Here is a 24,167-nt window from a genome sequence, read left to right as displayed (position 1 = left end):
ATTTTGTTGTTTTCTGAAGTGTCACACGAATGAGGCCCCACTTAAAGAATGCGAACCTCTCTTGAATATTGGAATAGGGCGGAAACATTTCATTTCACCTTATTGGCGGAGGCAATCATTAGCAATCTTTTCTGTATGGCGTAAAAAATGAAAACGACGCAGAGTTGTACTGATAGTTATTTTTGCTCGCTGACGTTTAAAGCTTTAGAAATAATTTCGATATTCCTCTAAAAACGTTGAAAATTTCCATACCGCCAGATGACTTCAGAAATGCTCTGTCTGAAGCACAAAAAATTGCGGAAACCAAGGAAAGCATATTTGTTCGATAATTAGTAAATTCATTGTTAATATGTAATTACACGGTTTATTTACTTGCAGTATGTTCACTAGTATTTTTCCACAGTTTTGAACCTGTGTCGCTAACCGTATGTCTTGTATATCATACATGTTTTAACAGGCAATCCCCCTGACAGTTGCGGACCGCCTTCGGTCTTATGTGCCATTTTGTAAGAAAATGTATATGATACTAAAGACAGTCGGCACTTGAACACTTAAATAAAACGCTTATAATACTTGAGTAAACCATTGCATAAACTCCTGCACCTCCGGCTTGTAATGAAACATCTCTAACAGCTTTACTGCAAAATCGTTTGCAAGCCTTCAGTGCCCTAATTTATGAGCGAAAGAACTCTAGCCTTCTCGCCCTTGCCCACATGAAAATATTATTTCCACTCTGATGTCATCAATGCCGCCGATAAATATTGTGTACAATGAGGGGATTTGGAGAAGCGAGCACAAATATAGACATTATTGTGCATGTCCTTTCTCCTGCCAGTTTTTTTTTTTTTTTGTCGTTTTGCAGAGGCCTATGCTTGGTCAGAAAGCAAAAGCCAGGTCGCTATTCCCGGATATGTGGGGAAATGCCACGTGTAAACTTAGGATAGCTGAAGGCTACATAAAACTAATGAGATGTAGATTAACAAGAATCTAGTTCTAATGCGCAACTTTTTTGTAGACGGGAGGATTTGACCCAAGGCTAATGTGATACTTGTGCGATGTGCCTAAAGCGATGGCAACCAAACAGTGGCTATCATGTGCTCATAAAGGACTCTTTGTCTGCTTCTCTCTTGTATGTACACGAGAGAGAAGCCAATAGCTATTGTCTTCTGGGCTTAGAAACAAAAAAAAAACACTACTACCAACTCGCGGAAGTTAGATATACATTTTGACGTGTTATGTTGCGAAGGTGGGGCACAAGGCACAACCAAGGACCTTGCTTCGTGGGCGTCGTGGATACCTTGAGCAGAAACCGCGCAAGCAAGCGGATGTGAGAGAGGCAACGGCGCTGTTTTTTTTTTTTTGCGCCGTGTCTGCTCAGGACCATCGAGCCCAAATGTGTGTACACTTCTGTAGTTCTCCGTCTGCGAGAAGCCGCTGGTGCAGCAACCAGCCCGTACATTAAACCGAAGTGCTTCGATATGGTTGAGGCGCCGTAACTCATGCCGTCGGAAGGGTGCGCTTGCAGATTACGCTAGCTGCGTCTTCCCGCGTATGTATTGGATCTTTTGGCCCATCGCCTTATATCGTCAATCACGGACTGCGGCTGGTGCATATGCAAGATTACAATTAGCTTCCAAGTGGTAAATTGACTCCGCATTGCCGTATATCTTTACAAATGTGACAAGAATGCCAGATCGAACTTTGCATGGCACTCGTTTTTTATAATCCGGAGGAAAGAAAAGGCAATACGTTCGGACGTTCCCATGTGCTTCTCGCAAAGGTGATCATGAAATTTCCCTTAGGGTAAATGGGAAATAAATAATATTTCTTCAGTCATTGTGTTCAACATGTTGTGGCCAGCGACGCCTTGCGTTAAACAGTCCTTGAATGAATCGTCTTTTTGTTCCTGGCCGTGATACTGTGGTCATCAGACGTGAGCTTGCTAGATCCTTCGGGTGCCTAATATTTTTTCCTCCGTCTTTGAACAATTACTCCGCCCCTACACCGTTTTCAGCGATGTATTTTTGGTCGGTGTAGCAGAAGTAAATAAGTCATCTTCTCCGGTCGAAGAAGGCATTGGCCTTCAGCGCACCGCCATCGACGGCGCCAAGGACACGAGACAATGCTTGAACGCGCGTGCCTTCCGTCGACATCGTTACGCCACTGCATGCTGTGTTTTGTACGTAATCGGTGATACACGAATCTATGGTGCTTCTCTGGTAAGTGTGCTGTGTGATGGCGTCAGTCGGCGGCGGAAGTGAGGCCGTATTATGTCACGCAGAAATTTCACTGGCGCTCACCTTGTCCGGGCTCGATCTGCCTCCACACGGTGAACTTTATTTATTTATTTATTTATTTTATTTACAGAATACCTGCGCCGCCTCAAAGGCATTATCGCAGGGGGGCGGGGCAGTTAGATAAAGATATGTTAAATAATTCACAGAAATAAACAAGAAATACACAATGAGAAGTAACATCAAGGTGAAACATACAATGAGTTAACATTTTCAAGGGTAATAGGAAATTTAAACAAAGTTAAGACAGTAATGCATTGTCACAAACACAGGCGCCAAAAAAAATCGTGATTATCAGACACTGAAACACATTCTTCTGGCAATAAATTCCAGTCTTTCACCGTATGGGGAAACAATGATTCAGCAAAACGGTTCGTATTGCAGCTGTATTCACGCACCTTCTTTGAGTGGTCGAGTAGATTTGAGACATAAGTTGGCTCCGATAGGTAGTTGCGGCTATCAATGCCTGTTTGATTATAGAAGATACGGTGGAAGAACTTGTGTCTCAATTTTCTTTCTTCTGCTGATTAACGTTTCCCAGCCCAGCAATGCTTTTATTTCAGTGAAACTTTCGAACGGGTTGTAACTATTGGAGACGAAGCGTGCAGCTTGATTTTGAAGTTTTTCTATTACTTGAATCAAATAGTCCTGATATGGGTCCCAAATCATAGAGGCGTATTCGAGGATAGATCTTACATGCAAAAAATAAAGTGTTTCTTTAACATCTTTGGACGCTGATTTGAAGTTTCTACGAATAAAAAGCAACATTTTACTTGCCTTAGATATTGAATGCTGAATGTGTACGTTCCACTTAAGTTTCGGTGTAAAGTAGACGCCAAGGTACTTGCACTGTGAGACGCTTTTTATTGTTGTGTTTTAAACATTGTACTGTGTTTGAGGTTGCAATTTTTATTGGAAAAGCTGACATTAATACATTTATTATTATTCAGACTCATTCGCCGGCGTAGACACCAATTTGCTATTTTAATAAGGTCCCTCTGCAAGATTGTTGCATCTGATGGTGAATTTATTTTTCTGTAAGGAGCACAGCACTTATAGCTTTCCACAGAGATTTAAAATTTAGGCGTACAGCGCAATCAAAATTTTGAAATTTATTGATGAGACGACAATTCGCGCCATTAAAAAAATTGTTGTGCTGCATTAATTGTATCTGCCTCTCCTTTGGAGCTATTTTGCTTCTCTCTGCATGCGACGGTGTGCGCGTGCTCTACTGGTGACTGCGTCTTTCTGAGTGGTCTGACAGCATACATCGAAGAGCGGGACAACCGGGTGACAGAGCAACACATCGCTACACGTCGTATGTCGAAAGTATGACTGACGCCCGTCTGGTCAGGATGATGCATACTTAAAAGGAAGAAAGGCGGACACCAACCAAAATGATTTAAAAACATATTTACGTTTTGGTTCCCGCACGGGAGCCTTCTTCACAATGAAACAGGCGGCAGAGCTTGCGCCCTCTTGATGTACGGCTCAAGACATGCTTAAGGCATTTGGCATACAATGACAGCAGATTTCCTTCCTTGCAATTAAGAGTGTGCGCCGTGGTTTGGATGATTAAGGACTCAAGATAAAGACGCGTGGAGTTATTTCGTTCTCGGACGATCGCACGAGAATTTTCGCAGGTAATCGTATGTAACGTAGTTACGCAGTGTTCGGCCAGGGCATTCGACGTAAACGTGTCGCTTTTTGGACGTCATTCCTGTGGTGTGGAAGTCTCGAAGTAGCCGGTTTCCCCGACGTAGACATAGCGACAGTCAGCACACACGTATACCACACCTGGGAACTTTCCAAACGGTCTTTCACACGCACGAGTTCGTGTCTGAGCCTGCACGTCATATGACCGCGTGCAAGGGTCTCGCTTATGCCTTAAACTTAGGGTGCCCGTTCTTTTGGTGGGGGGGGGGGGGGGGGGGGTCAAGAGTGGGTGGGTACAGCGCAAGCCAGCTGGCGCCCTACTGAGTCAATCAAGTACTCAGGGTATTCACAAGCCGCCAATTCCCTCGCATAGGCGTAGGGCAGTAAAGAAACTTCCCACACCAAGGAACGCAAATACCAGCCCAGTTGGGCCATATATCTATTTTTACTGCGAAGAGTTGTTTGCCACATTCTAGACCCTTCGCGGGTAGGTAGGTAAGTACACCCCTTTTCGCCAAGCTTCGGTCTTCCATTATAAAAAGCAGTGGGAGACCGACAATGGAATCGAACTTCGAGCATAATAGTTCAATGCTCTAACCACTAGGCCACAGCCGACTAGCTGTTTGAGATGTTTGGCGCATGCGTCACGTGCCATTTTTTCGTAGTCTTTCCTCTTAGACTGCACCCCCATTTCCGGTATCGGGCCAGAATCCCCAGTTCTCTCCATAGCAGCAGCTGACTGCTACACATAAATTGTGCGACGCTGTACGGCTTTCATGATCGACCCAGGTCGAGCAGGTTTGAACGCTTCAATGCTGGAGTGCACACCTCATCGTCGTATTAACACCACATGACATAGCCATATACCGGGTGTGTCAGCAAACAGTTTCAAAAACTTTTATAAATTGCCTGTGGCTGATAGCAGGATTCTAGTCCATGAGCTGGTCTAATCGAAGAGGCGGACATTACTTGCACAATAAATGGACAGGCATTATCAACCAGTTAAAAATCCCTAATTAAGTTTTTAAACTAATTACCTTAAGGCTCATATTGCAATTCACAAACTCTAGTGGGTGAGACTGCAAGACGGATCCACTTGGAATGAATTCTCTGGATAACACCACTTTCGAGATATTAATTCCCGTACTTCGCGGAGAAATTAATTGGCGTTCCAGTTACTTTTAATCTGAATTTTTTTTGTCCTCAGGATCAAATAAAGTTCAATGTCTGTCTGCCTAAATATTTGATCCGTGCTTGAATCTGTACGCCCATTCTGCGAAAATCCGTTCCTGGGATTGCCGTATCAATAAACAAATAAATAAAACAAATGCTTCAGTACAGAAAACTACATTTTGTTAAGAACGTAAGTGGAACGACTGTTCATTTTTACCGGAATTTTGAGGGCACATATCTCGTAAATGGTGTCATCTACACAATTATATTCAAGTGGATATGACTTGCAGTCTCACCCGCTAGAATTTGTAAAGTCAATATGTGCCATACGGTAGTTAGTTAAAAACCTAATTAGTGAATTTTTGTTATGCAATTCACTTCAATTTTTTGTACCAGTAATGTTCACCCTCTCACCTACGCTCGTCTAGTACCTATGTAGAAGCCAAAAAATTTATGTGTCGTAAGCTGGCGTCGAACAGCGGAGTAGGTACCATGCATCCGGTCCCCGTTGTCTTACCAGTGTCGACACACACACACGCTCGAGTAAGACACATGCTGTTTGTCTTACACAAACACGTTGTCCACCAGGTCATGCTTTGCGTAATCCCAAACGACCCTGGGTAGCCAGTTACCGGCAAGCTGCATCCCATAACATTGACTCGAGCAGTGCGTGGGATCTGCTTCATTTTAATGCGACAGCATTATGTCCCATGAGGCAGAAAATCCGGCGTGATCAAGCGATGGTACCAAGAATAGCCAACGCCGCAAATAGTAAGAACACGTCCTGTGCAATGTGTAATCTGATCAAACGATAATGACAATGCGTTCATTCGACAATACATAAATACATGATTTTCATGGTGGGGAGGCGAAAGGTGATGAAATGAGACACCTCACTATGCCTCCAGCACCCTGTGCCATTTGTACACATGCAGAGGAAAAATAACAAGAATTTGTATTGTAACAGCATTGTGCAAGACAAATTCCACTGTACAACAATATAATACAGATATCTTGCCTGAATATCTTAAATGCCTTAAACAACCCCCTTGTGATCCCCTTGTGAAATAATGTTTCACAAGGGGATCAACGAAAATTGGGGTAAATAATTGTGTGAAAAGATAAAATTTCGGTTTCTGTCAAAAATGCCAATATAGGTACCACAAGCGACGCCATTAACGACACAAAGGGGCATTGTGAGGGCAGTGTAATTAATATACAAGGTGTTTCATTTTAGCTGCACCAAATTTTAAAAAATTGCCTGTGGGAAATAGCACAATTATAATCCTTGATCTAAACTACTCGATGAGGCGGCCATTACATCCATGAGAAATGAAAACGTTGAATTGAATAACTAAAATGATTACGCTTATAACGTTTTAATTAATTATTTTACGGCACATCTTTCAATCTACGATATATAGTTGCTGAGTTTGCAAGGCGTATCCACTTGGAACAAATTCTCAGGACTGAACCAGTTTCGAGATATTAATTTTCAATGTGTCCGACGAAATGCATGGGCGTTCCAGTTAACTTTGTGCTTCAATACATAAAACAGCGTTTTCCTCAAAAAGTTTTTGAGGAAACGCCTTCTATTTGCGCAACACTTCCTGACATAGCCTCATGCATACCTCGTTTCGACGGTTGTAGTCCATTGTGTAGCTATATTGATCCATCACTAACGCATTACCGTCGACACTCATCGTGAGATTGGTTCTTCTGCATTTTTTTATCGTTTCAAGATAGTTGATTAGCATTTAACTATTGAGCTAAATTGCCTAGCCAATAATTTGTTAGAAGTTTCAGAGCAGGTAAGTTGTTAGAAGAACACAGATTTATCATCCGCGTAAAGAACTATGTCAGAGGTATTCGAATAATATCGTCGATGTAAAGAACAAATAACTTCACCCCTAATGTTTAAACTAGTAAAGTACCGTACTTCATAAATTGTAAATCGGAGGTGACAGCGTTAACTGCAACATACTGAGACCCTTTTAATAAGTAACTATGTATTACGTCATTCCTCAACGAGATCGCTTTTCAAGGAGTATATTATGTTTAATGGAGTCTAACGCTTTCCGGAAGTCTAAGAAAATACCTAAAGTTAACATTTGATTTTCGAGGTTCTTTACAAGATGATCAAGAATGTTTATTAGAGCGCTTTCTGTAGGTTTTACATTTTAAAACCCGTATTGAGTAGGATACATAAAGCTGTACATGTGAAAATTGTCTATTACCCTAAAATTATAACCTTCTCTACTACTTTAGAAAAAAGAAGCGAGAAGTGATATGATCCTGTAATTGTTTGTATCATTACCTACATGTAGAACAGTGCCCCAGGATAGGGATCGAATCCCGGCCACGGCGGCCGCATTTCGATGGGGGCGAAATGCGAAAACACCCGTGTACTTATATTTAGGTGTACGTTAAAGAACCCCAGGTGGTCCAAATTTCACGCCCCACTACGGCGTGCCTCATAATCAGATCGTGGTTTTGGCATATAAAACCCCATATATTGGAAATATTCCTGTTGACAACGTTAGGTTAGTGGTATCGCTAACTTCACATATTCAAATCAATTCAAATTTATTGAGCATCACACAGATGTCTAGGGGCGCAGACAAAAAGTCTATGCAAAGGCAGAAAAATCCTGTGTATTGGAGTTTCTCTAATGCCATAGAACCTTGGATACTAATTTTTCTTGAGCATTTATCACGTTAAACATTTCTAATGCGTCAGTAGGATGAAGAAATATGCAATGAGGAAAATTATTACCTCTGTCACAATTGCTATAAACATTGGAACAAGGTGGTTCGAATGTAACACAGGTTAGAAAATGCTTACCACTTAATATTCCCACTTATATTACCATCTTACAACTTAATATTTCGTTACCAATTCTAAGATTAGTTATTGGGCTGCTCTGCATCTTTTGTATAAAATTTATTTACATCGCTCCAGTCTTTCACGGGTCATAGTGGATCACTGAAAACTTATGAGCAAACTAATGAATAGGAGATTTTGTAATATCAAAGCATAAATTTTTTAATGTTTTGTATTCTCGCAGCAGGGTTAAATCTTTAGTTTGCATGAAGTTAGCAAATAATTTATTACTTACTTTAATTGTTTTTGCAGATTGTAGGTTATCGAAGGTTTGATAATGCTTCTTGATTTTCTACTGGTATTTGTAGGGAATGCGCGATAATAACAGACCATAATTTTGCTTAAGAACATGTCATAAAGCACGTCAGGATCAGCAGTATATCTTTTCAACCCTTCAGTTCCCGTCAACAAGTGACACTAAGCCGCGGAAGTGCTGAATTCTACTTTTGTTATAATTTGCATAGTTGTAGGTGTATTCGTAGTGCTGATAGGCTGAGTATACCGTTTCGGGACGAAGCAACAGAGTGACATAAGGTTATATTACTTTATTCTTGCATATGCAGACATTTCATCTCAGTTCTATAAGCAGAGGTCGATGAGTGTTTGACCGTGGGGTGGACAGTGGGGCTAGTTTCGGTATTGGCAGTAAAGCGTCGCCATGACATTGGTAGTCAAAGGAAAATTCAGTGACTTTTGCATATGTGGCAATATCTTTTCAACTTACATAGCAATAAAGAAAAGTTATTTAAATATGCGTAGAAATAAAATGTGTTCTCGACTATTTCGTTTTTTGGCATGCGACATCTTTGTTTAGTCGCTTCACTTGATGTGCCAACGGGCGGCGCTTTCGCTCTTATCGCTTCGGCTGCCATTCCGTTCGTCTGCTCCTGTCGCTCTCTGAACCTCTGCACACGTGCATGCCTTTGTCATCTACTGTGTGCTGCAACGTGTTGTTTATTTGTCCGCAAGGGTTAGAGCGATCATTGAAAAACAGAAGAAATGCCACAAGACGTTCTGGGCGGCTCCGTGGTGGGCCAACACGGCAAGGAACTGCATCCCCTAGCCCCCCCCCCCCCCCTTTTTTTTTTTTTTTTCGTTTCCATGAGAACAAAAGGTGAGCACGCTTTTTATGCAGTTATGTAGCGAATAGCCGCTAGCCTTATCGAAACTGCTATAAGACGAAAGGAAGGGTATTCCGTGCACGGTACATTTCTCTGTGGTGTGTAAATACATTGAAGCTACCTATCGACAGCAGCTCCTGAGACGAGTGAGTGCTAGCTGACCCACTGACGGAAATTGCGTTTCGTTATATCTCGGCGACTGCTGTTCACTTTATGGAATAAAAACTGATAATTTATCTTGGCTGAAGATGCGGAAACCAACTAAAGGAGGCGCTGCGCTATTGCAGAAAGCACTAGCGTTGTCTGCTATTGTATCGTGTGCATTTTATGTTACGCAGCGAAATGTTGTTTCGCAAAAAAAAAACGAAAAAAGAACGCCTGCTTGTTTGCTTTTCTTTATAAAATATTCGTCTGCGATGTGCGATGTTCGCGGTTAACTGAACACTAAGCAGACGAGCAGATTTTGTTCCGAACAAGCGAATTTACCTTCGTGCTAAGTCGCGTTAGCGCGCAATGCGTACGACGGTGCTTACGTCGGCGCTTAGCGAGCCACGCGCTCCGGTGTTCCCGCAAAGTATTGTTCCCCCTGTGCAAAACAAATTCTTCTATAGTAGGAATGTTCATAGACCGTTGACCAGTGGGTTACAACTTTTGGAAGATCGTCTTCCAGTAATAGGCATTCTGCAGAGCCAGGAAGACAAGGAGTATAAAAAACTGTTGAGCAAAATAATCCGTCAATGCCTTATTGAAAAGTGAATAAGAAATTCAAGGATCAAGATAATTTAGGTGTAAGAAAGTGATCAGTGTTTTCAGCCAGCTGTTGAGAAAGCAGCATTGCCAAACCTGTTACTCCACTATAGTAGTAGCTAAAATGAGAAGTTGGATTGTTAAATTTTTGTGCCATATTTTTAGCATAAATCCCACAAGAAAATATAATAAGAGTTAACGTCCATGAATTGTAAGCACTGTATTGCGGAAAGAAGGCTGAAATTTGCTTCTGCAAGTGCGTTGTGTGTAAGCATAAGCAAGTGCGTTGTGTGTAAGCATAAAGCTTGTTACTTTCATTTTTTTCCAGACCTAAACTGCAGCATGGACAACTCCACCTCCTCTGTTTTATGGTATGCGGAATGTACTGTCTTCAGACTTTCAACCGTGGTGGCTTAATGACAATTTTTTGCAGGAGTAATCACAGATAACAGTTGCGATAAAAGACTTGCGTTAGTAGGATTGTCTCATACAAAGTAAAAGAAAATTACTTTTACTGTTCAGAAATTCTAAGAAACTTTATGTATATGCGCCTACAGAATGCGCAGTTTGTACTGTAGATGCAAGATACTGAGGTCTGCAATATTCTTTTGTGTATTGTATTTCTTGCTGTACAATAGTTGCAAGTAAAATTGCAAAATAAAGCATATTTCATTGTGTGTTGTCCTGCCGAAACGCAGTAGTCACGCGCTATGGCATGCTGGCTCGCGTATCATAACGGAATTGGGTAAAATTTTAGCAAACACAGATGCGCTGCTGGCGTTTATTTAATACATGGATACCACACTCAAAAGGAAATGGTCATTACAAAAAAAAGAAAAGCTGAGAATGACAGCTGCTAGAATAATACAGACTGTAGCAGCAAACGGAACTCGTGCTAGTTTCATCTTGCGTCTGCCGAGGAAATCGCGCCCTCATCGAGCGCATTGCAGACAAGCGGGATGGCCGTCTCCCCTTCGCGCCTCAGCAAAACCGTTGCCGTAATAGCAGGCTTAGTTTAAAATAAAAATCCTCAGAAGCATGGCCTGCCTACTAAGCACTAGGGGAGAAACTGGCGCTCGTGACGCAATTCCCGTTTACCTGGGAGGGTATACCAGCTGACATAGCCGCGATTGAACTACGAGACGTGATACGTGTAAGGAGGTCAGTCAAATTAAAAACAATTGAAGAAATCATGTCAGTGAAGTCAATAACTACTTGCGATAGCTGTAAGAGATTCGTAATAAAATCGCCCAGAACTACTAGTGGGATTGTGAGTGATGAAAAATTTTCAAGTAGGTTTTCAAAGAATTGAAAGAAATCGTTAATCGACCTTAGGGAGGGTGATACACGACACCCAAGACAAAGCCATTAGTCCTGACAAAGAGCGATTCATAGCGGGGATCTAAGACAGAAAACTGAGGAATGGCATCAGAGGTAAAGTTATATGTGACGTAAAGCGCTACCCCTAGAACAACTTTTTTCAGCTAGGTACAAGGCTTCGTGCGAATGTCATCGATAATAGCGTACCATGTTTCACAAAAAACCCAGCGCAATAAAATTGTGGCATAAGTTAGAAAAAGATGTTCTTTTCATCTGCAGTATAAAAAAAGGGGGGGGGGGGCTTTCTTTTGTGTACGTATTACAGGAGGATTCAATGTTATGATAACAAGAGACACGTTCCAACACAGCCATACCCGCAAACAAAGTGTGTGAAAAAAAAACTGCGTGCGCACGCCGCTAAGTAATTTTTCAAGATCTGTTATCTTGAATGCGAATAACCCTGGCACCCTCCGCGTTTATTGCGAAGATGTGACCATTCTTCTGCCAGTCAAATCAATATTTCTTTTCCTCGGCTTGCGTACGAGACAGCCTGAGGAGCCGCTTGTTGAATATCGTCAGGTTTTCAAAAATACTCACATAAGTGTTTTAGTCTTCAGCCGAACACGGCTTGCAACCACTTTGCTTTCACTGCACTTGACACAAGCCGCCAAATATTTACTGGTTCTTTGCTAACGCGTGCAGAAATCCGGTGAAGCGCTTCAAGGGAGCCCGAGCTTGGCAGTTAGTCCGTTAAGTTTACGAGCAGGTGTTTATTTGTTTCTTGTACCAGGCCACGCACGTTATAGTATATTCGCTGGCTATATTGTTCGATTTTATTAAGCTGGAGTTTGAATCGTTTTGTACTAGGTGATAGGACCGACTATACGCTTTAAACACGAGTCTTCAAGGTTTTGATATTATTATGCTGCCGGTCCAGCCTAACCTGCACGTTGTAGAATTGGTTGAGAGGTATTGGATTGCTTCTTCAATTCCTGCCACAATCTTATGACCTGACATCCATATTTTCAACGAGTGAAAGTAGGGCTGTTCCTTTTTTATGCAACTTATTCATCCTATGGTCGAATTTTCAGTCTTCGGGAGTGGTGAAAGAGCAACTCCCCCCCCCCCTTTTTTTTATTGCGATAGCAATTATATGGACACTCAAAAGCAGATTTCTGCCGTCGGCATCGCCGTCGCCGTCGCCGTCGCCGTGAGGTTCCGTATGACGTCATTTGGAGAAGAAATCGTCGCCGCGCGCCGAACGCTGTATGTGCGAGTGAAAGGGCGCGAGGGGCGCGTCTTTCACGGGGAGTGAACGCACGGCGGAGAACAAACGCGCGTTCTGCGCCGTGCTCGCTTAAGGGCTGCAGAAGTAGGCGTCTCTTTTCTCCTTCACAACCACCATATATGTAGAGCAAACGCACCTTCTTCCGACGCGCGAGAAGCCGTGGGGGAGGGGGAGGGAAGGGAGGCGACGTTTAGCTGCGGCACCAAGTGCCTATTTATATCACAGGCTCCGGCAACAGTCACCAACGCCGCACGCATTTTGAGCGAACGCGGGCAAAACGCCGATGGCGTCGACAACAGTTCTGCGTGTTGCCGATGCTGCTGCCTGTCCAAGTTTATACAGCTGATAAAGCTAATATCATTACTCCGTATAGCTCTCTACAAATTTGCTATCGCAATTGATGCTTCGCCTTTCAGGTGAAACTGCGACCACTTTTTTTTGTTTACAAAGTCACGCGTTCCACTTTTCTGAATGGCCGTAAGAGAGTCGCCTTTATTGCGAAAATAGGATGCCGTCAAAGCAGAGGCATTGCCAATATGATAGGGGTATCAAGCAATACATGTTGAAAAACCGCGTCTCCAGTCGATGACTCATGGCAGGAAAGGCACTTATTTTTTGACGCAGTTCACATGACCAAAGGAAACAGAACAGCAGCAGCAGTGGACGCACTAGTTTAGCTCGAGGTGTGTAGGAGACAAGTAATCTAACCTGTGGGGCAGCAAAAGAAGGTGCAGTCGAGCTGTCCCATGGCGTCCACCGCCGCCTTTGTATACTAGTGCAGCTCGAATCCATCAGGAACGCTTCTTTTCTGCCCAAAGCACGTTGTGTTGATGCACATAGCGGTGAACCAATGTTGTTATGTGGAACACCACTTGAAACTCGGGTTTAAGAAGCAGGGGGCGTTATGTGCTAGGCAAATAAAGGCTAATTCCAGCAGTCCCGTGGTGTCCACCACCGCTGTTGTGTACAAATGTAAACAGAAACACAAAAAATGTGCTGTTTGTACAGCAAAAAACATCCCAACTAGATTGTTGTGCAATTTTTAGATTTATGCACTGCATCCTTTTTCAAGCTATGCCAAAACGGAAACAGGCGGATGCACAGTGTAAGACGTGCACTCAACGATGTAACAAGGACGCTTCAGGAGGAAAGAATGGTGATGATGCACAGAAAGGTCAAGCACTTGTCAAGAAGCGTTTGGAGATTCTGTACTTCTTGTGTTACAGTGGGGACCCATCGTGGAGGATCTAAAAAAAGGGCACAATCCCAGTGGCACCTACTGAGTGGCTCAGTCAAAGATTATAAGTTAAATCAAAGAACCCGTTAATTATATTTCACCATTCCATTAAAAAGCGTTGTGCTCTAGAGGTGCGTATGAGGCGACATTGTATGTTCAGCTCTTAAGTTATTGTTTTGTTACGCAGAACAAAGGTGCGTACTTTGTCAGCATACAATGTTATATAAGCCACATTGCCGGCACTTTCATGCAACGTTTGTGTCCGCAAATATATCCGCCAAAATAGTGACCGGCCGGACAGGACTCAGCAACCGCGCACCCACGCCAAAACCCGTGAAAGTAGGCAAAGAGAATGTCACTATAAAGAGTGGCAAGGGGATTAAATCCGCAGTTGATGTACATGAAAGACAATGTATTCTTGAACTAGATGGGAATGTGGCGGAGTAACTGCGAACAGCACTCTATAGCGTCACCCCACGAAAGAGCGGAGTAGGAGGAGCCTCGGACTGCTTAAGTTTGTGTTACTGCAGTATCTTCGGGATCGGCTCATATTTTTGCACTAAGCATACACACGGGAATGGCCCACATTGCTAGACTGCGCAACATTCGCGATTGGGCCACATTTTTAGACTGCCTTACCTTAGAGCCCCTATTTTGAGGCTCCACATAACCACGGGAATGGCGCACATTTTTAGAGTGCACTACTTTCGGGATGGTCCCCATTCTGAGACTGCACATAACCACAGCAACCACTCACATTTTATTGCAACAGGAATTACATGCAAACACGGGCGTTTTTGCATTTCGCCCCCATCGAAATGCGGCCGCCGCGGCAGGGATTTGATCCCGCGAACTCGTGCTCAGCAGTGCAACACCGTAGCCGCTAAGTCAGCGTTTGACGCGCGCCATCTTCTCGCACGTGTACGGTAGGAGGGGGAAGTGAGTGGGCGACAACGTGATGAAGCCAGCACTAGGGGTGGACGGGGGTTGTTGAGCGCGTATGTCCTTTTTTTTCTCCCCCGCAGGGGCGTCTGCATAAGCAGGCGTTTGGTGTGTTGCGACACCACGGACCCGAGCACATGAGGGTTGGACCCTCCCGCGCCTAACCGTGCGTGGCTTAGCCGTGTCCGGGGAAAAGGGGATCCTGGGGGTTTAGCCGATGCTGGGAGTTTGGAACTTTAAGGCCGGCCGCCCGGCGGAGGCAACACACCCCTTTGGCCTCTGCTTCACGTAGACGGCACCCCCGGACTGACCCGCCCGAGGGAAACCGGTAGTCGTCTTTTCCTATCTCTCTCTACCCTCATCTTCGTCTTTCCCTTCCACTTTTAATCTGTCCTGTCCTCTCATTTTTTCCATTCACTTCGACTTTTCCTGGCGGCAAGGGTTAACCTGGTGTGGCTGTCCTACCTTGGGTATACCATATTGGGTTATAGTAACGGCATACTGCTGGCGCTGTGCAGACTTGTTTTCATGTTCTGCCACGTCCCCTTGTTGGGCTCCGTGGTGGGTGGCAGACGCCGTTGCCGAATAAGTAATTTCTTTCCATGGGATCGCCAAACCCTTTCTCAACCGATCGTGCCTCGAAAAGGGTACGCACCGATGCAACCTCGCTATTCTTGCCCAAAAACAAAGAAAGTTTCCCGAAATTCCACGTCCTTCACTGTGAACAATCATCAACAAAAGCTAGAGCAATTTCGCCATTTCTTGTGGCCAAGTGCCTGAAAGAGACCATTGGAGCTGGTTATAAGGTAACAAAGATGGCAAGTGGAGATCTGCTCCTAGAAATAAAAGACAAAGAACAATACAACAGACTCGCACACCTCGTAGCCTTTGGTAACATCCCTGTTTCTGTAAGCGCACATCGAACTATGAACACAGTCAAAGGCGTAGTATCAGACGAAGACTTGATGACATTGAATGAAGAAGAACTCTTGGATGGATGGAAGGACCAAGGGGTAATCTATGTGCAGCGCATCACAATCAGACGAAATGACAACGAAATCCGAACAAAGCATTTAATACTCACTTTCAGTTCCACTACCTTACCCGAGACTCTTGAAACCGGCTACGTAAAACTTCATGTTCGACCTTACATTCCGAACCCACGACGTTGCTTCAAATGTCAAAGATTTGGTCACGCATCTCAGAGCTGCCGAGGGCAGCTTATGTGCGCAAAGTGCGGCACAACCGGTCACTCTTCTGACGATTGCAATAATGACGAGGTACATTGTCCAAACTGCGACGGCAGTCACCCTGCATACTCCAGAGCTTGTCCAGCCTGGAAGAAAGAAAAAGAAATAATTACTGTAAAAGTGAAGGAGAACATAACATTTCGTGAAGCACGACAACGTATCTCCTCGTTATTCTTGCTCAAAACATCTTTCGCCGAAGTGGTGCAACGGGGGCGGCACCGCAACGGCCTATGGCAGCAGCCCGGACCACGCCTAGCGTGCCGAGGCTAACGCCACCCGCCCCTAAGGTGGGAGCAGCCAACGCTGCCCTGCAATCTCTCAAAGTGTCCACACCAGTGGCCTCTACAAGCTCCGGCAGCAGCCAGGGCACCACAGAGGCCTCAGGGGTCCTGTCGACCTCCGGTCCGGTGGGGACGAAGACTTCGTCGCTCGAGATGAAGTCTACGCGACGCACACATCGCTCTCTGGAGCGGGTGTCCAGTGCCTCGCAAGAGGCTATGGACACCAGTCCAAGCCAAACGGCGCTAGTAGCGCCGAAGGAGCGGCGAGGTTCCCTTGACCGCTCCAAAAAAGACAAAACACCAATTACAGGGCCTAACAAAGGCTCTGTAAAGTAAGTCACTCTCCTCCCTTTTGAGACACACAGCACATTTTTTTCCCGACATGGACAACATCATACAGTGGAATATTAGAGGACTATTAAGAAACCTAGATGACGTCCAAGAAATTCTCTGTAAGTTTAATCCTAAAGTGCTGTGTGTGCAAGAAACACATCTAACTTCCAAACACACCAACTTCCGACAATACATGACTTTCCGGAAAGACCGCGAGGATGCTGTCGCATCATCTGCTGGTGTAGCCATCATTTGCTGATAGAAGTGTAGCGTGTCAGCATTTGAAGCTCCAAACGGCCCTTGAGGCAGTGGCCGTTCGAGCCGTTCTTTTAAATAAGCTCATTACCATCTGCTCATTGTATATACCACCACATTATCAGCTTCACAGACGTGACCTAGAATCATTAATAGATGAGCTCCCAGAGCCATATCTGATACTTGGTGATTTTAATGCACACAGTAGTTTGTGGGGCGATTCACGCTGTGATGCGCGAGGTCGCGTTATAGAACAGCTGCTTTTTTCCTCTGGAGCATGTCTCTTGAATACGAAGGAGCCCACGTATTTTAACCTGGCTAACAAGTCTTACTCTGCCATAGATCTTAGCATTTTATCGCCGACGCTTTTACCCTATTTTAAATGGAATGTGTTTAATAACCCGTATGGGAGTGACCACTTCCCAATAATCCTGAGTACGCCGAAACAAGATCAACTCCCCCCGCAGGTCCCTCGGTGGAAGGTTGACTCAGCCGATTGGGAACGGTACCGAGCTCTTACTCATATAACGTGGACTGAGATGTCCGGTCTAACCATAGATGATGCGGTTACATATTTTACAGCTTTTATACTTGATGCCGCCTGCAAATGTATTACTCAAGCGAGCGGCATCGGCTCCAAGCGGCGTGTTCCCTGGTGGAACGATGCATGTAGGCAAGCACGGAGGAACCAGAACAAAGCGTGGGCGCTGCTTCGCGATTCTCCAACAGCAGAAAACCTGGAAAACTTTAAGCATGTCAAATCCCAGGCAAGGAGAACGCGCCGACAAGCAAGACGAGAGAGTTGGTCAAAATTTATATCAAGCATAAACTCGTACACAGATGAGAGAAAAGTCTGGAATAGAGTGAAGAAAGTTAACGGGCAACAAACGTATTCCTTGCCTTTAGTAAATAGCCACGGAGAAAGCCTGGAAGATCAAGCTAACTTTCTTGGTGCGCATTTTGAACAGATATCGAGCTCCTCACACTACTCCGAAACCTTTCGAAAGTACAAAACACGAATAGAGCAACAAAAGTTAGAAAGAAAATGTGCGGGAAGTGAGGCGTACAACAAACCATTCTGCATAGCAGAACTGCAGGCAGCACTGAACTGTTGTAATACATCGGCCCCAGGTTCAGACCGCATAATATATGATATGCTGAAACAACTACCCTTCGAAACACAAAAAACCCTCCTTTCCCTTTACAACGTTATATGGTTTTCCGGCGAGATCCCCTCTGTTTGGAAGGAGGCTATTATAATTCCAATTCTGAAGCACGGAAAGGATCCTTCCTCTGTATCAAGTTACAGACCTATAGCGTTAACAAGCTGCCTCTGCAAAGTATTTGAAAAAATGATTAACTGTCGCTAACTACACTTCCTCGAATCAAACAAATTGCTCGACCCATACCAGTGCGGTTTTCGGGAGGGCCGATCCACCAGTGACCACCTCATACGTATCGAGGCACGTATCCGTGAAGCTTTTGTTCATAAGCAGTTTTTCTTATCTGTATTCCTTGATATGGAGAAAGCCTATGATACTACGTGGCAGTTTGGAATATTGAGAGACCTCTCACACTTAGGTATACGCGGTAATATGTTCAATGTTATCGAGAGTTATCTGTCTAATCGCGCATTCCGTGTTCGAGTGGGCAATGTGTTGTCACGGAAATTTGTACAGGAAACTGGAGTGCCGCAGGGCGGGGTGCTCAGCTGCACGCTCTTTATAGTAAAAATGAATTCTCTTCATCTATACATACCACGTAACATCTTCTATTCAACATATGTTGATGATGTGCAGATAAGATTTCAATCAAGTTCTCTCGCAATCTGTGAGCGACAGGTCCAGCTTGGTCTCAACAAGGTCTCCAAATGGGCTGATGAGAACGGGTTCAGACTGAACCCACAAAAAAGCACCTGTGTAGTTTTCTCTAGAAAAAGAGGCCTGCACCCTGATCCTGAAATTGTGTTGCATGGTGAGCGTCAGCCTGTAAACAGGGAATATAAATTTTTGGGCATAATTTTAGACGCAAAATTAACCTTTGTACAGCACATAAAGTATCTTAAAAACAAATGTATGAAAACAATGAATATCCTAAAGGTGCTGTCATGCACAACCTGGGCTAGTGATAGAAAATGTCTTATGAACTTGTATCAAAGCCTCGTACGCACACGACTAGATTATGGAGCCATAATTTACCAGTCGGCTACTCCAACTGCTCTGAAGATGCTGGACCCTGTCCACCACTTAGGCATTCGCCTCTCCACAGGCGCCTTTAGAACAAGCCCAGTGGAAAGCCTTTACGTTGAATCGGATGAGTGGTCACTTCATCTGCAGAGAACATATTCGTCTTTCATGTATTTTCTGAGAGTGAACGCAAACAGTTAGCAGCCCGCGTATTCCACCATACATGATTTGTCCAGTTCTCAACTATTTCGCAACCGGCCCAGAGTGGCACAGCCTTTCTCACTGCGTGTTAGAGACATAGCTGAAGAAACAAGGGTTCCACTGTTTGAATACCACCTTATGCCCCCTGCTATACGGCCCCCGCGGTGGCAGTGGGAACTTATACACTGTGACACATCTTTCGTAGCTATTACAAAGCGCGCACCTGTCGCGCATATCCGAATGTACTTCCTTGAACTGCAGCACAAATACTCCTCTCCTGAATTTTTTACAGATGCATCGAAGTGTAATTCCGGTGTGTCTTACGCAGCGGTCGGTCCATCATTTTCGGATGCCGGTGTTCTGCACCCCAACACAAGTATTTTCACAGCAGAGGCCCACGCGATATTGGTCGCCGTTAAACACATTAAAGAATTTAATATCCCAAAGGCAGTAATATACACACTCTTTGAGCGTCGTAAACGCTTTAAAAACTGTCAAAAAATATAAAAATCCTGTAATTCTATCCCTTTACTCAGTACTCTGCACCACTTATGCGTCCAAGCAACATAACGTGGTATGCTGGGTGCCGGGGCACCGAGAGATTGAAGGAAACGTATTGGCCGACCAGCTAGCCACATCCGTCCACGCGAACGTTGCCAACACTTCCACGACTGTCCCTGTAATGGACCTCAAGCCCGCCCTAAAGAAAAAGCTCGGGGCTTACTGGCAGCGGTTGTGGGATAGAGAAACGGAAAATAAACTACACGTTATCAAGCCGTATCTTGGCAACTGGCCGCCGGTATCAAAGAACCGCCGCACAGAAGTAACACTTTGCAGACTTAGGATAGGACACACATACAGTACACACGCTTACCTCTTGTCCGGTGGTGATCCACCCACGTGTGATGAATGTGGTGAGCCACTTACCGTGCTTCACGTCCTGCTGCAATGCGCTGATTTAAATGCTAATAGGAAAAAACATTTTCCATTACCACAGCGACAGCAAATTCCACTTCACCCTCAAATGATCTTAGGTATAGAACCTCTCTTTAAATATCAATCATTGTTCGAATTTTTAAAAAAATGTACACAGTTTTCATGTTATAGCCCCAGGAAATCCGTAGCACGGCCTCCTAACAGAGGTTTTCTGCTGCGGTAGCTGCAATAAAGAAAGCACCTGCCTCCCAGCCTTTGGGCTCAAAGGCCTTAAGGAGGCTTCCGTGCTGTCTCCATATTCTTGCATTTTAGCCTCATGATCACTTGTCATTTGTACTGTACCCATAGACCACTCCACATATCACTGTCATAATTTTATACTATATATCGTTTTACGCTTCTACGATAGCGATTGATTTTAGGCCACTTTACAGCCATGTTACATCCTATCATCGCAACTAGTCAATCAGCGCTTAACACAGCATTATCAGTCATGGCGCTCTTTGGCCATACCTGGCCCTTGCGCCACAAAAAACCACATATCATCATCATCATGTGCCTCCATCGAAATGCGGCCGCCGCGGCCGGGATTCGATCCCACGATATCGTGCTCAGCAGCGCAACGCCTGAGCTGACTGAGCCACCATGGTGGGCTACAGGTGTTGCTCTAGACGTATAAAACGCGGGTTTATCGTGAGCAGAAACGGTGAATTTTGATAAATAAGAAAGGCTACTATCATCATCATCATTGACAGAAGCTGACCCCCCCCCCCCTCAGAAAAAACCTAGATCCGCCCCTGTTCCCACCCCTCATGCCCCAGCTCGCATTTAGCGCTTAGCTCGATCTCCGGAAACCGCCGTTGTAACGGCAACATGGCGGACACGGCTTGCGCGCCGGAGCTAATTTCCTGAGCAAACATTTTTTTACCCTACCCGGGATTGAGTTGCCGCGCGCGAGCACGTCACCGGGACGCGCCCTGATTGGTCTCACGAGTGGCGGCCCGCGGGCGCCCTCTCCAACCGAGCTCTCTTCCGCTGAGCGCTTCCTCGCCGCGGCAGATGCTCACAAGCCCGAAAAGAGGTGGTTACGTGGGACCTTTGCTCTCGCGACTCCTCATTATCGCGCTTGGTGGACCGCTACCCGGTTAGCCCTAGCGCAGCGGGCGCGCGTTCTTGATCGGTCTTGCGGTGAGCCTTTCCCCGTAAGCGCCATGACAGCCGCACTGTGGTGTATCTTGGGTGAAAAAACCCGTGTCCGTTGGCGAACTGACTCCGCAGTCTTCTCTGCGCCGTGTCGGAGAGTCGACGAGCCCTGCCGTAGTGCCTTTGTGCGTTGCGGAGTGGAGGAGCGTCGTGCCCTTTCCCGACCCTCGCTCGAAGGGGGAGCCTAGTGCAAACCCATCTCCACAAATTAAGAGGGTGAGTAAGCAAATTAAGAGAGATTATTAAGCGACTTAAGAGGATTTTGTACGTAATGCGTCCGTCTTAATGCATTGGCACTTGGGCTTTCTCCTTCACGTCGCCTTAGGGATAACATAAGAGACCCTGTGAATTTTGATCACAAGTTGTACATAAGGCTAGTCGTGCCCGACATGTGCACTTTCTCATCCTATATTTTTCTAGTAAAATTCACCTCCCTGTCATTTTAGCAGTGACACTAATGATGAATTGTTCTAACTTCAAACAATTAAGTGAAGCTGCACTTACTTTACAGTCAAGGACCACCCTTGTTAGGTCGATGGTCTGTATCTCGGGGTGCTTGAACTGGTCCCAGGAGAGGAACTCATCTTGCGTGAATAGGTGGTGCGACTCTCCAGGTCGCACACGACCTGCGCGACCTCCTCGCTGCTGGACACTGGCCGTCGACGTAGGGAACGTACCGAGCAGGCTCACACCCGTGGACGGGTTGATGCGCTGCTCTCGGTGAAGACCAGTGTCTACAACGTACACAACGTCGACGACGGTGATGGATGTCTCAGCAAGGTTGGTGTACAGGATCACCTTCCGCACGTCTCCAGGCAGGAAGAGTGCACAAAATGTGATGACAGATGGGTTCCTGACTTTGTCTCCAGCGAGCGGAAGAGCTTTTCAGGCATGCTAATCCCCATGTTTTTACCATAGCTGTGACAGGAGGCAACGCTGTTCCGTTGCAGTAGCATCTACGTTTATAGTGAGGTCGGCTACGTCCGATTTGCATTTATTGTATATGAAACTAATCGATCAAAAAATCAATCAGTCTTTATTCGCTATAATAACAGAAGTTATTCATAGGGAAATAACAGCCGATCCCGAATATATCAACTCGAAGGAGATGTCATCCACGCTTTTTTCGGAATGTTTAATTAACCGATGTCCATGGTGCGACTCGGTCCCGACACTAGAACACATCACTTACCAATGCACGCAGCGTCCGGCAGACGCCGTGTCGCCGCTACTTAACGATACACTAAACAATTGGTCGTGGGAGGCGCGACTCTCCGAACTGGACTTGGGAAGCCAATTGGTGACCCTTGACCAGGCCCGGCGCGCCGCAATAGCCAGTGGGGCCCTGGAAGCGGGGCTCCACCCACAGTAACCAAGCACGATCTTTATTTAAATAAAGTTGTTCCTCTCTCTCTCTCTTAATTAATCGAGAGGCTTTTTGCGTTCTTGAAGTTGAGCGGCGATCAGCTTATGCCGATGACGAACGGCAGCAGTTTGCACGAGCGATCTATATTCGCAGCGAGCAAAACTTAAGCACTCTATTCATTTTCCCCCTATGGCATGTATTGCCGACGGATTCAGTCGCTTGTTTGACAGCATCTGCCAAAACAGTGCGTTTCAAATATGTCGGCACGAAATATTTCCGACGATGCAAGAAGTGATCGCGTCCCTATTAGAGGTGTATTTGCAGGCGCGCGGCATAGCACAGGCGTTCGGTATACGGAGTCTGGGGGTGAACAGGAGTTTGATGTACGCGTTGTAGATCGCTATACATTTGGATAGAATTTTAAAGGTAATTTCACAATTGTAGGATATTGACAGCAATTCAATTTATCAGAGTTCGATATATCCGGGATAGACCGTATGCAGAAGAAGGTCCCAAGGTTACAAACCGCACAAAAATAAGGCAGGCTAACATTGTAGAATGGACTTAATGAATTGGACCCGGAGGAAACAATTATTCGGCAAATCGGTTGAAGGTATGTTGCCACCTTTTTGGAAATCTTTTTATATTTTGACTTTAAACTGATTGCTTTGTCTCTGCCTTCAGAAGGGCTGTTTAAAAAGACCCTTCGAGTATGTTTGGTAAGAAATGAAAACTAATTACAATTTATTTACGAAAATTAGCCAAAATATGTCCATCACACCAGCAGTCATAACTACCGATCCGACCAAACGAAAAGAAAATGGATTGGCGGAAATGTAGGCATATATGTACGCTGTGCAATGAGCTATGATCTTTACGCTGTCATCAGTATTAAGTATGTTATAACCGAAAAAACTAAAATTGTGCAGTTTCAGGTGGTTGCATTTCAATTGAAATCCTATAACCTCAAACGTTATTATGATTTTTAAGTTCATTGCCCTGCATAATGTTTAAGAAAAAAGCATGGGAAATTTCAATGAAAAATATTGGTTTATTAAAAAATTACGAGCTTTTGCGCAATAAACAAACAACTGAAAATGAAGTTTCTAGATAAACAAGAATTACGTTTTCCAAACATTTAATATAAATAATGGAAAGTTGTGGGAGGCTAAAATCCACCAGGTTCATAGCTGAGTCCCTCCTTAGCTTCAACATGCTCGGTTTTACATTGCTTTTTAGCTCATTGTATTTTGCAGGCTGGTTTTTCGTCATGTGTTGACTGACGCTTGGCATATTTCACACGTGTTCGGTCCCTGCTGAGGCAAGCTACTGTGGTGTAATACTTTTGATAGAGATTTTAACATCTAGGACATTTAAAGTAACGAAAACACGGCTTTAACAACGGCAGTACAACACGCGGGAGCAGTGTGAATAACACGATGCCACGTCTTGTGCCCGTATGTGGCAGTTTCTGCAATTTAACAAAAAATGGTAG

At 44.7% G+C, this 24,167-nt stretch overlaps 1 protein-coding gene across 1 annotated transcript in view; it reads right to left on the bottom strand.

Moving 5' to 3' along the window:
- The window catches only part of LOC125944032 (uncharacterized), a 155,072-nt gene that overhangs the window by 41,117 nt on the left and 89,788 nt on the right, over positions 1–24,167 (bottom strand). Inside the window, exon 4 of the mRNA XM_049663761.1 lies at positions 21,811–22,115. Within this exon, the coding sequence (XP_049519718.1) occupies positions 21,811–22,115 (305 nt within the window). The remainder of the gene's footprint in view (positions 1–21,810; positions 22,116–24,167) is intronic.

This window comes from Dermacentor silvarum, chromosome 1 (assembly GCF_013339745.2).
Source record: "Dermacentor silvarum isolate Dsil-2018 chromosome 1, BIME_Dsil_1.4, whole genome shotgun sequence".
Taxonomy (NCBI): domain Eukaryota; kingdom Metazoa; phylum Arthropoda; class Arachnida; order Ixodida; family Ixodidae; genus Dermacentor; species Dermacentor silvarum.
Note: the sequence above shows the minus strand (reverse complement) of the source record. Positions and strands in the feature narration are given on the sequence as shown.